At 47.3% G+C, this 13,083-nt stretch overlaps 1 protein-coding gene across 1 annotated transcript in view; it reads left to right on the top strand.

Annotated features, from left to right (window-relative positions):
• Window positions 1-3,096: 3,096 nt before the first annotated feature.
• CACNA1A (calcium voltage-gated channel subunit alpha1 A) overlaps window positions 3,097-13,083 on the top strand; it is a 141,424-nt gene continuing 131,437 nt past the window's right edge. The window contains exon 1 of the mRNA XM_067560509.1: window positions 3,097-3,393. Coding sequence (XP_067416610.1) covers window positions 3,098-3,393 — 296 coding nt within the window. The 5' untranslated portion in view covers window position 3,097. The remainder of the gene's footprint in view (window positions 3,394-13,083) is intronic.

The raw sequence follows: 13,083 nt of genomic DNA, 5'->3' as shown, positions 1-13,083 counted from the left end.
CTTTCTAAAGATCTGCTCTAGGAATTCTTTTGGGGAGATATACTGGAGGTATACACGGTCACAATGGTCCCTTCTGGCCTTGGAATCTATGAGACTCTGCGTGTAAATCAAGAGTGGAATCTGCGTGGATGACATTCTCTCAACCACAAATAGAAAAAATGTAGAATAAATTTCTATTCCCATTGGCCAGGCGGTGCCGCTTGCCTCAGCATAGGGACACCTTTGGAGTTGGAGGCACCTAGAAATTTGTTACAAAGATGATAATAATGATTCTAGGTGAAGAGAACATACTCCATATTTGGGGGCCAGCCAGCATGGCTCACTTGGCCAGGACTTCTATTGCCTTCAGTGGGAATTTTGCTTCTCTAAAGGAGGGCAGTGTCAGGCCCCCAGCGGGGCTGATTCATGTTCAGCGAAGTCTTTAATGCCAGAAAATAATCCACTCCCCCATGAGGCATGCAAATTAATTCATGGCAACTAAATGGCCCCTTGAGCAAGTCAAGGGAAGATCTGTTAACACGCAGAGCCTAGCCATACCCCAGTTTAATTTTCTCATTTCTGCTGGATAAGTACTTCCACATCTGTCTCAGGATTTAACCCCATCGGGCCTAATCCTGTGAGGTACTCAGCACTCTCAACTCCCAGAGGAGTCAGCAGGAGTCAAGGGTGCCCAGTCCTGAGCAGGAAGCAACAAAATAACTGGAGATCAAATTCTGCTGGGCTCTGGCGTTTGAGTCTGGGGCAACTTTGTTTACTTCATGACTATATTCTGGTGTAACTGAGAGCAGGGTGTGACCCACTGGCTGTAGCAGGAGACCCCACCCTGGTAACTTAGTTAGAAGTACCCCACCAAGTGATTTCATTTAAAATCCGAACAGAGGGGGACACAACCCAAGGTCCGTACTCCAGGATTACTTACTTCTTACTCAGGCCAAACACACATTGAAGAGAGGGGAAGTGAATCTGCCCAAATAAAGACAGAGAAATGTGAGTCAGAAACTCCTCAAGATCAGGCCTGTGGCGTGTCTCTGGATTTACACCAATGTAACTGAGATCACAGAATCATCCCTGCTATTTTTCTTTCAAGGAATGTGTTAGTTTTGCTCCAAGTTTACACGGATCGCTTAGCGCACATGCATACATCACACACACACACACCGGTTCTCCTCTTGCTCAATACGCTTGTAAAATAAGGAGTAATTCCTAGTTACATTGTTGTAAACCTGGTGTAAAGTGAGCGAGGAATCAGGGCCAATTTACTCCTACTCTCTGCTTGCCCCTCAAAGAAACAGGAAAGCTGCACTCAGAAACTAGCAATGGAGTCTAAGGGGCAGACTCTGATCTCCAAAACCCCAGTGTGAATCCTCAGTCACGCCAGTGAAATATGTGAGATTCACTATAGATTTACACCAGTGTAACTGAGATCAGAATCCAGCATGCTTGGGGAAAACTGCAATTCGTTTCTAGGCTTTCCAAACTGGAGGTGGATGGGGGGAAAAAAATCTGTCCCAGTCTCCCTTTGCTCTCTTTCAATCTCTCTTTCTCCCAGAAACTCCACTGGGTTTGGTCGGGCAGCAGCAACTGATTGGTCCCAGGCCATCATGTGCTAAGCCTTGCCGAGGCTTTGGGATGGTCTGTGCTTGTATTAAATTGATCAGTTGCTGCACATTATAGCTCAACCTGCCAGAGAATCAGATCTTCTTTTTTTCCCCATTTTTTTCTCTCTCTCTCGCTCTCTCTCCCTGTCCCTCCCTCCCTAACACCAGTCTTATTTTAGCTATAACCCAAGAGGAGGAGGAGGTGGAGGAATACAGGGCAGAAAAAAATACTAGACATTGCAGCATCCAGGAAACCCTTATGAGTAGATGGTGGATGGGACCTGCTACTTCTCTCTTCTTTTTCATTTTTGGATTTTACAGGATTTCTTTGCTGCATTCAACTCCAAGATGATGCAAAATTGACATACACGCACTCACACACTCACACACAGACACACACACAAATAATAATAATAAGGCAGAAGCAGAGACCACCGGTGAAATTGCAACAGGAAAAAAACAAACAAAAACCCAGCCTACATCTTAAGAAGCTTAATGAGACCCCAATAGCTTTTTTTTCCCTCTTCAGATCTTGCAACGTTTTGAAGACAGCAAGATGATGCACAAGTGAAAGCAGAGACTTGGGGGGGGGAAGCTTTTTTTGGGCTGTTTTTTTTTTTTAATTATTATTATTGTTATTTTCTTCCCTGTTGCAAATATTTTTGGGGGTGAGGGTGGAGGGAATGCACTGATTTTAAAAAACAAATGTTAGGGTACATTTGTTTTCAGGTGTGCAAAGATTTTTGCAAAGCTAAACCGGACAGAGGGAGGGCTGCCTTTTTTATTTTTTAATTGCATGGCATTGCAAATATATATTTGCTGGTCTATTTTATTTTATTTTTAGTGCAATTTCCCACCCCCTGGATTTGACGTGAGGAATTGGTGCATTCAGGGGTTTTTAATTGAATTTTGGTAGGGAGGAGGTGCTGCTGCACTTGCTATATTTGATGGCAGTTATTTGTATTTAATTATTTATTTACTTTGCTAGTAGTGAGGCATCATTTTTTAAATTGCTTTTTTTTTTTTTTTTTTTTTTGGCTGGAGGTGCATTGAATTTTTTTTTTTTTTTTTTTTTTTGCAATTCTTTTTCCGTGGGGCGGCTCGTGAATGAATCTTTTTCGAATTGGAAGAAATCGGGGGCGGTGGTTTTACCGATGAGCTGTTATTATTTTTAATTGCCAAACACCATGTTTTGAGGGTGGTGCATTCATTTTTTCATTGCACATTTTTTTTTTTGGGGGGGGGGGAGGGGAGGTGGAGGTGGGCTGCGTGTGTGGGTCGCATCGGTTCCTTTGCTGAAGGCGGAGGAGAGAGAGAGGACTGGGGAAGAGAAGGATGGCCAGGGTCTCTGGTGCTTTCACCGGCCGTGCTCCTGCCTGAACGGGAACAGCCCCCTCCTTCTGCTGCAAGCCGCCGCCGCCGCCGATGGGATGTGATCAGCTCCTGTCCTCCAGCAGCATCCTCAGCATCGTAACCCCCGGCCCTTTGCTCTTTGCAGGATGGCTCGCTTCGGAGACGAGGTGCCGGCGCGCTACGGGGCTGGAGGCTCCGGGGGAGCTGGCTCCGGGGGCGCGGCGGGCGGTGGAGGCGGCCGGGGTGCAGGGGGCAGCCGGCAGGGCGGACCGCCCGGGGCCCAGAGGATGTACAAGCAGTCGATGGCCCAGCGAGCCCGTACCATGGCTCTCTACAACCCCATCCCTGTCCGGCAGAACTGCCTGACTCTCAACCGGTCCCTGTTCCTCTTCAGCGAGGATAATGTGGTGAGGAAATACGCCAAAAAGATCACCGAATGGCCATATCCTTTCTGTGGGGGGCCCCCCAAACTCGGGCATCCCTCCCCAGCCAGGCATCTGCACCCCTTGATGCATGCACCTGAGGACCAGGCAGCTGAACCTTCTAATGCATGCACCCCACTGAGCCGCTGTCCCCCCAGGCATGCCCCCCCCCGCATCTGCCTCCTCCACCCATGCCTCCTCCACCCCCTAACTCATGCATCGCCCCACCTTTTCATCTGCACCCCCCTTCCGCCATCTAGGCACCTGCACCCTTACAGGCATCCCCTCATCCATACAGCTGCACCCCCACCTCCTGCATCTCCCCACTTGACCTTCTGCACCCCAGTCCATGAATCCTCTTCAGCCTAAGCACCTGCACCCCATCATGCATGCTCCCCACCTCCCACACATCTGCACCCCATCATTCACGCACGCCACCCAGGCATATTCACCCTTTATCCTGGCATCCCGCCCTCCCAGACATCTATGTTCTGAATGCATCTGCACCCCAACCCATCCATGTGGGCCTTCCATCCTAACCCATGTACCTTCACCCAAGCTCATTCGTCTCCACCCCCAGCCAGCTTGCCTGCTTCCCTGCATCTGCACAACTTCACCTCTGTACGCTCTACCTCTGCACCCCAATCCCCACCCTCCTACGCACCCCCAACCCAGGTATCCGAGTGCATTCTTCCCTAGGGTGCAGCGTGCGTTGCACACCCTGGCCAATCCCCTCACCTCAGGGTAAGAGGCTCAGGGCATTTCATGGTCAGACAGCCTTTCCTCAGGGTGAGTGGCTCAGGGCTTGGATTGCAGAACAGGCAGGGCAAGCAGAGCCCGGTCTGGCCTCTCCACTCCAGGCAGTGGCAAGTCAATTAGTGGACAGAGGTCTTGGGACTTCCCCTGCAACCTGGTCTGTCAGAGGGGAAGGTGCCAGCATCCCCTGTGGCCACGGACCTTCCAGTGGGAGGCAGAGTGGGGGGGTCGAGCTTTCCCCAGCAACACTGCCCAGCCAGTGTGGGGTGGAGGGGGGAAGCAGTGAGCCAGGGTCTTTACCATCTATGTGAGGGTCTGCGAGCCAGTTCAGGAGAAACAGAAACGGGTCCCCCAGCGAACCTCTCGCTGGTTCAGAGAAAGGGGATCAGTGATCAGTGGTCTCTAACGCTGCTTCCCTGCTAGAAGAGGAGCAGACAGCATAGAGTCCTCACTGCCGAAGTACGGCCCGAAGGGAGAGGCATGGAGACGGGTGTGTGTGGAGGTCTTGCTAGCAGTGGAGACATGAGACAGGATCTTGGGTAATAGGAGGGTAAAAAGCTTAGGTCCTCACTGGTACTGGCCACAGCCTTTCAGCAGATACAGCAATGGGTGGATGGTGCATGTTTGCATTACACAGAAATTAGACCTTTCTATACACAGGGCCGGACTCTGCCCTCGCTTACGCCAGTGTCAGTCCAGAGTCACGCCATCAAAGTCAGTGGAGTTACTTTGGCTTTAAACAGGTGTAACTGAAAGCAGAATTTGGCCTTCAGAGATAATATTGCCCCACATTTATCATGTCTGGCTGCTGTGTTTTATCCACGCAGTCCTATATGCAGAATTCCAGGACGAGGGGCACGAAGGGACCACTTCCCTCTGTTACATGGGCGTCGCTCCCATTGAAGCTGATGGCAGATATGTCCATGTATTTGGCTGCAGAATCAGGCACTGGGACCACCCGTTGCATTGGCAGACTAGCCCAGGAATTGCCCCAGCCACCTTTCGTCTGCCCCTGGATGTGCAATGAGTTTCACAAGTGAGGAGGGCTGGGGTGAGAGGGTGGAATTAGGAGCCACTTCTGGGCATTTCTGCGGAGTCTTTCCATTGGAAGTGTTTCCCAGCTGGGTGGAGAAACTGAGCAATTGCTGCCTCTGCATCTGATGCTTCAACTTGGGTATGTAAAATACCTTATTCTCTGTTGTGATTATTTACTTATTTACTGTTGCCTAGAGGGAAAGCCAGCAAACCACATAACCCCCCACCCCCACCCCATCAATGTATGGCTGAGGAAAGCCACCCTGGGTATCTCAGAGGAGGGCATGGCGTTTTAAAAGGCACATTTTCTTTCAGAATATGGTTGATAAAGGTCTTGCATCTGTTGAAAGCTCATAGCTTAGGTGGTGAGCATGATGCTGCCATGGCTTGATGGTGCCTGGATGGGAGAAGGTAGCACTATATAAGCATTGTGAGTTATCTGGGAGTTAAATTCACCTGAAATCTGATGTACAGGTTGTTGGCATCTGATGCCTTTATGTTAAAATTGTGTAATGAAAAATTATCTAAATGGGACGGCCTTAAGCTTTTTTAGTAGAAAGTCTCTTTTTAGGAGCAGTTTCTAGATGCATGTGTTCCCCCTCAGCTTAGTTTAAACCCTCCTCTCCCCCCCCCGAAATATGGCAGCTAGTTTTGGGGCCAGGTTCTAATTTTTGTTACACCAGTGTAAATCTGGAGCAGCTCTTTTCAATCCAGTGGCATTATGCCTTTGCAACTCAGATTAGAATCTGCCCCTCAATTCTTGATGTATACCTGAGCCCTGCAAATACTTCTTTTCGACTAGAAACGGTTTAGATATTCGCCCCCTGCTAGCTGGCTAACTGAGCATGTGCACTGCAGTGCTTAGAAACTATGCTGATGAATGCTGTAGGAAACAGGAGGATGGATGGTTGGGTAGATCTCTGATAAGCTCCTTCTTTGCATACTGTTTTTGGGGCACTGGCTTTGTGAGAAATGCAAATTATTGTAACCTATAATTTTCTGGTGCATAAATCTTCCTTCATCTCAGGGAGAATTTGGGGGACTGATCAAAAGACAGGTTTTTTGCTGTGTTGTGTCAGGAACCATAGAAGTTATGGCTAGATAAAGGTTCTATATAGGCCGTACTCCCGGTGATCAGTGCAGGATTGTTCCCTACAGTCTGTTTGCTAGTGCTTACTTTTACTGTCCTAATATGCAGCATCCTGGTGTGTGTGCATCAATAGCCTGTTTGGTATTTCAGCACATCTTCTGTATTATTAGATTATGTATTGTGTACCGGTATGATCCCTCCACTGCTCGTTTGGCTAGATGGGGAATCTGAGCATAGCACAGCAAAGTCCTAAAACCCCTGGGGAATGAAATGCACAAGGCTGCTAAAAGAATGTCTTGGAGCTGCCTGAAATTGACAGTAGGTGGGAAATTTGGAGGCTAACTCTAGCTTTCTGAACTCACCCTCTTTTGTGCCTAGATTTTACAGTTCCGATGTTCCCCTAGAACAGATGACTAGACAAGGCTGAGCCTGCTTCCAAAGAGCAGCGGTACCTCATCATAGCTGGGTAAAACAAGGACAGAGGGAGAGATTCAGAACTCAGTTATGCTGATGTGAATCTGCATTGCATTGAAATAAATGGAGTAACTCCAGGTTCACCATGCAGTAAGTGAGATCAGGATCAGGTGTTTAGTGCCTAAATGAGAATTTACGTGGGCAAGGTGGAATTATATTAGATCTTTAAGTTACTATTAACACTTTTTGTTAATGTTCTATGTAACAGGATTTGAGTGTATTATGAAGCTGACATTAAATTTAGAGAATAAGAGGTGTGTAGTGGACAAATTATGCACCGTGTGTGCACAGTACAGATGTGCAGAAAGTCACTGACTGGTATATGTTTAATCAGCTGAATTAGGCCCTTGTAATGGATGTCTGCCCCCTGTTGTTATAAGCAATAATCCTGGCATGAATTAGATGTCTATTGAAAATATACATGTAATGCATATATTACGAAATTCAGGGTTTAAAAAATCCACTTACACCAGGTGAATAGGAGGCCATGTCTACACTTATGATGGCAAATTCACCACCGTCAGATCGATCTATCCAGATCGATTGAGCGGAAGTGGAGACCTGCTCAATCGATCTAGAAGTCGATCTATTTAAACCACGTCCAAAAAAAGCGTAGCGCTGCATTGACAGGTACGCATTTCCCATCGGCGCAGCGCAGTGGAGATGGCACACTAAACGGACGTTATGAAGTCAACGGGAGTTATGCTAGTTACTCTGTGTAGCTTGCATAACTCCCGTCGACTGCCGCCGAATTTCGCCGGCAGTATAGACCAGGCCGGAATCTTTCCCAGGTGAGTGTCCTCAGCTTCTGCGGAATCTAAGGTTTCATTTAAGAGACAGTGCCCTGTCCTTAGGGTAGGGAAGAAAGCATTGCATTTTTGTACTAAGTGTAAATTGATGGTCTGCTGCTTTCCTTAGTCTGCAGAGACTGCACCAGTGCCTCTGTTGCTGCTGCTCAGAGCTCTCCAGTGTGGAAACTGGATAAGAGTCTTGTGAGTTTCACTTCTGATATTGTAAATCCTGTGGGTAGAAATGAAACTCAAAGGAATCTGGTCATTTTCCATCCGCTGCTGCTGCTTGGGAAAGCTCTGAGGAACAGCTGGGAGAAGGCACTGATGCCAGGGGAGGAGAATGAAAAAAGATAGAGGGCCTGATTCTCCTCTCACTTACACCAGTGTAACTCCACTGATTTTATCTGAGAGTCATTGCTAATTTAAACCAGAGTGAGAGGAAAATCAGGCCCAGAGTTTGTGGAAGGGTAACACTCTTGCAGCAGCCAGGAGGATCTAAAGATGAGAAAACAGCAAGAATTCCTCCCTTCTAATAGCAAATAGGTGGTGGGGAGATGGAGGCAGACACCTACTAGCTAGAGGTTGATACCAAACATGGAGACCCTGAGTAAGATCCAAGAAATGCACCCTGGTAGGAATCCCGGAAAACCTTTCCTTTTCACAGCAATTCAGCAAGGAGGGTTGGTCTGTGATTAGTAGATTCACTTCTCTGGCTGTCAGGCATCTAATCACATTTCCAACCCTTCTGCATGGGTGAATGGGTGACTCTGGGGCTGGGTGAGTGAGAAAGCGGGAGAGATGAATGGAATAGGTGAGAAGAGAGAAGTATGGTGTACTTAGACTGGAATTATTCTCTTTTGTTCTGTGTCTGTACAGCACCCAGCACAATTGGGTCTTGGTCCATGATGGATTCCTAGTGGCTACCATAATACACCTAATAAATAATGTACAGTACCCAGCACACTGGGGTCCTGGGATATGACTGGAGCTATTAGGTGCTATTGCAGTCCAAATAATAATAATAAACAAAGTGTGTCTGAGAGAGTGGGTGACCTTGGGACGAGAAAAGTGGGAGCTAGAAAGAGAGAGAGAAAATATAAAAGGAGAAGAACAAAATATAGGGAAAGAGAAATAGAGAGAAACAGTAGGGGAAGAAGTGAGAAGGAAAAGAGGAGAAAGAAATTGAAGACAACTCAGGAGAAGACACACTAAGATCTCTGCTGGAAAGAAAAATTGGCGTGAAGGCAGGGAGGGAAAGATGGTACAAAAATCCTGATGGAGCAGTGGTATCTGCAGAACTGGATGAATAATATTCGCCAGGAATATTGTTTAATAGATTTCATTGGGATTGGTTCACAGACCCTTGGTTTTGGTGGTCTGTAGCTGATCAAATATCCTTCAGTGATGAAATTATTCCACCAGTGCTGCTGAACTACCTGAACTAACTGTCAACAAAGAGTGTTTCCTGTTTGTTGTCCTGTCCTGGCAGTTAAGGTACATTTTAAAACACGTATTAACACTCCAGTAGAGAAGAGTGGCCTTGTGTTTAAAGTGCTGGCCATGGCTCAGAAAAAGTTGACCATGGACAAGTTTCTTCATTGTTCTTGGCCTCCGTTTCACCAGCTGTAAAATGGGGGTGATGCTTTCCTTCTCCCATTCTTTGTCTATTTAGGCCCTGATGCCGCAGACGCATGCATGCGTAACTTTACTATTGGGACCACTCCTGGTAGTAAAGTTAAACCCGTGTGTTAGTGTTTGCGGGATCGGGGCCTTAGATCGTAAGCGTGTTGGGCTCCATCTTAGCTGACGCACCAGGGAACTGAACGAGGGACCTCCAGAGCGAAAAGTATAAGCTACTGCAACTCAGCTGGGGCCGTAACACGTTTCTCTCCCCTGGGGAATAGGCACCAAGGCAGTGCTGTAGGCTGTCATACACCCTCGCCAGTGGGCTATGTAACCTTCTCGGAGGAGGGACGGGGTTGTACTCCTTCAGCATAAAGTGCCTCGCTCGGGGAGGCTCAAGTCTTGCTGGAGGCCTTTAGGCTCAGCTGTAGTACAAGTAAGATCGATAAGTAGAAAGTTGATTGCCGATCCGTTACAATGAAGTACAGTCAGCAGCGTGCAGCTGATTTATTGCTTTGAATTACAGTGGGGGTGGCTCTGAGGGGGAGTGGGTTTCCTGGCACAGTTTTTTTCACCCTGGCTAGTTGGCTTCGTTTATGGGCTGGTAATTTATTGGGCAAGTTTTTCAAATGAGTTTGGAAAGAGACCTGAATTCAGAGCCCACTCAGGTCAATGGAAAGTCTCCCTTGACTTCACGGTCTTTGAACGTAGGCCTTCACTTTGGAAAAGCTCAGACAGTGAATGATTCCAGGATCCATTGCAGTGTGTGCGCGTGCATGTGTGTGGTGTTAGCATTTCATGTGTACATCGCAGTAGCCCCCAAAGACCCCAGTCAGAATTGGGGTCCCATTACACAGGGTGCTGTACAAAACCATAGGAGTGCACAGTCACTGCCCAGAGGAACCAACTGGCTAAGAAGACTAGGGACAAATAAAGGGTACGGGAGAGGAATGGACTCACATCTGTAAACGTTAGGCACATTTGCGTGGTTAATTTTTAAAATACAAATAATGTAAGCTGAGCCCATCTCCCCCTTCAGCTAGCCTCTGTCCATGGGCTGGCTTGGTAGAGGCGTTGCAACCGAGGTAGATCCTTGAGGAGAGATTGGAGCCTGTGTATGTGTTGCCTGGTAGAGTCTCAGCCTGTGAACGCTGCTTCTTATGAAGTTTGCGTCAAGATTTCCTGTTAGGACCTGGTTTTCCAAAGGCTTAGAACTCAGCCATAAACAAAATTGTTCCTGGCTAAAATGTATCCTGGAAGATCGCAGCCTAGGAACATATACTACCATGCAGTGTGCATCTGTGTGTAGCTGTCTGCTTACGGTTCTAAAAGCTAGATTGAGGTAGAGGGATGGATCTGTCTCTGGTGTCATTCCATTGAAATCAGTAGAGCCCTGCACGGACACAAAATGTGTATCCACATCCGACCCGCAGATATAAAGTGGCTATATCCACAGATTTGCAGGGCTTTAGATATAAAATTTGGATCTGCATCCATCTGCAATCCGCAGAAATGCTCCATGGAATCCGCATCCATGAATGCAGATGTGGATATCTGTGGATATAAAGTGGTTATCCACAGATTTGCAGGGCTCTAGAAATCAGGGATGATTAAGCCTCACGCCAACCTAATGACCACTATTAGTTAAGCTGAACTCCTGCAGCACTCACAGGCCCTACCACTGATCTCCCACAGAACTAGCCTGAGTACAAAGGCCATGCCCTGAAGCTAGACAAACCTCAGTCTTGTTGGACCTACAGGGGGGCGAGAACTCCACCTTTCAGCGAGAACTCCAGGCCTCCGTTCCTCCAGCATTCAAACCAAGGGGCTTGTTCATAGTCCCCTGGCTCTTTGGAATCAGCCAGACCACTTGTCTGAGTAAGGGCTGGAGGTCAGCAAAAGCACAGCCCAAATTCTTAGCTCTTGAATACCGGGGTCTGTGAGGCAGCTCTTACACATTACAAACATTCATCCCTCCCCCACCCATTGCAGCTGTAAAATTCCCACTGTCTTTTGGTTCCTCTGGTTGCACAGTCAGCTTAGAAAGAATCACGGGTCTGATTCTCCTCTGCCCCACAGCTTGCATCATTTACACAGGTACAAAGTGAGCGCAAAATGTTATCCCATCACAATGGTGTTTTACATCCATGTTGCCCAGGTGTAAAAGTGCATCTAGCCTGATTCACCCTGGTCCCAGGGCAAAACAAGTGCAAAATGCTAGCATACCTGCCGATGAGATAGCTGTTTACACCCATTTTGCACTCCCTTTGCATTTCTGTATTTGATTACTGAAGGTGCAGGGCACCTGTGATTCAGGCCGCATAGAACTGAATCAACAAAAATTGTCCTTCATTGTGTTACTAACGTCGGAGATTATTAAACTGAACAGAATGATGACTGTTGGAGTTATGCTGTTTTACAGCAACTGAGGATCTGGCCCCCAATGTCGTTGTCACTGTTTTTATACCAGCTGCCAGTTTTCTGGATATTTCACCAGCTTTGGAAAAGAGCGAGCTCAGTGTTGCTTTGCAGTTTTCCTGGTTCACGCTGTACCCTAAAGTTTGGGGTGCAAAATAGGAATGTTTATTTTTAATAACCACTTCCATTAGAATTACAAAACAAATGAAATGATGCAAATGCTTTTGTTTTGACAGAATCGGTGTCCATGCCCCAATCTGAGCAGACAGTGTTCATGGCTGAGGCTGATACTTTGTCCTTTTTGGGTATGATTTTAACAAGCATGTACTGCTCAGGCGTTCCTGACTCTGATTTCATTTACATTAGTATGTAGCTGGAAGCACTCCCTTCAAGTCTATGGGGTAGACTCCAGATTTATCACCAGCTGAGATCAGAATCTAGCCCCAGGTAGATAAATAAATGTCCAAAATAAATAAAGATAGATGGTCTAATTTAGATCCCATGCACACCGCTTTCACAGCATTAAAAACCTTGGCATCACAGGGTCTTGGGGGTGGGGGGTTAGACCACTGCTAGTGATTGGAGAATCAGGCCCATGCAGAATCTGTCTGGCCAATGGAACTGGGATGTTTGTGGCTAGCTGGGGATAAATCCAGTGTTGCCAACACCCTTATGATATCTGGTGTTTTTCTTTAAGCCCCAGCTCCTGAGGTTCCAGGATTACATAAGAATCTCAGTTTTTGATTTTTAAACGAAGCACGTTTCTGGTTCTCCTGGTCATGGAGAAAAGCTTGGAAATGTGGCTCCTACAGGTCAGTCACCAGAAAGCAAAGGTAAAGAACCAATGACTATTCTTTTTAAAGATCTCATGGTTTTTTTGATGCCTAACTCACCATTCTTGACCAGGGGGGCTCAGCAAGGCTGTAACTTGTTTTTGTTCTTTTAAATTCACGGTGGGCATTTCAACAGGATTACACCAGGGCATGGATTTGCCCCAGAGCCAGCATGAATGACTCTGACTAATGTCAGATTACCCTAGCTCATTGTTACCTGGGGTGATGTATCCAGAGAGGGGGAACGGCTGCTGAGGCAGAGGGCAGAGTGTGGCATACCTTAGCAGAAATATTGCAAGCCGTGATGTGCTGTATGTGAAAGGAGGGGAAATCCCTTGCCCGAAGTTTGGTTGGAAAAGGCAGGCGGGGAGGAGGTTGTGTGTTAAACTGTCGTGCCTCATTGGATGTGTGTAGATGTAACCCGCTGGCCATTGCGTGCCGTGTGCTCACTGCCCAGGAAACAGGAGTGTTACAGCCCCAGGGAAGGAGTTTTAGCTCAAGCTATTGAAACTCAGGCTTTTAGCTCTGAAGAGCACTGGCTCAGTCCCTGGTATGTTGGGCAAGGTGGTGGCTGCCACATACACATGTGGAGGTGAATGACTTGGTGAATGACCTTTCCCCTCCCCGTGCCTCAGTTTCCCCATCAGTAAAACAGGGATGATTGTACTGACCTCATTCGAGATGTGCGGC

Source organism: Emydura macquarii, unplaced genomic scaffold, assembly GCF_026122565.2.
Source record: "Emydura macquarii macquarii isolate MOO-44397 ecotype Brisbane River unplaced genomic scaffold, CSIRO-AGI_Emac_v2 contig_2292, whole genome shotgun sequence".
Classification (NCBI taxonomy): Eukaryota; Metazoa; Chordata; order Testudines; family Chelidae; genus Emydura; species Emydura macquarii.
This window is presented reverse-complemented; position numbering and strand designations above follow the sequence as displayed.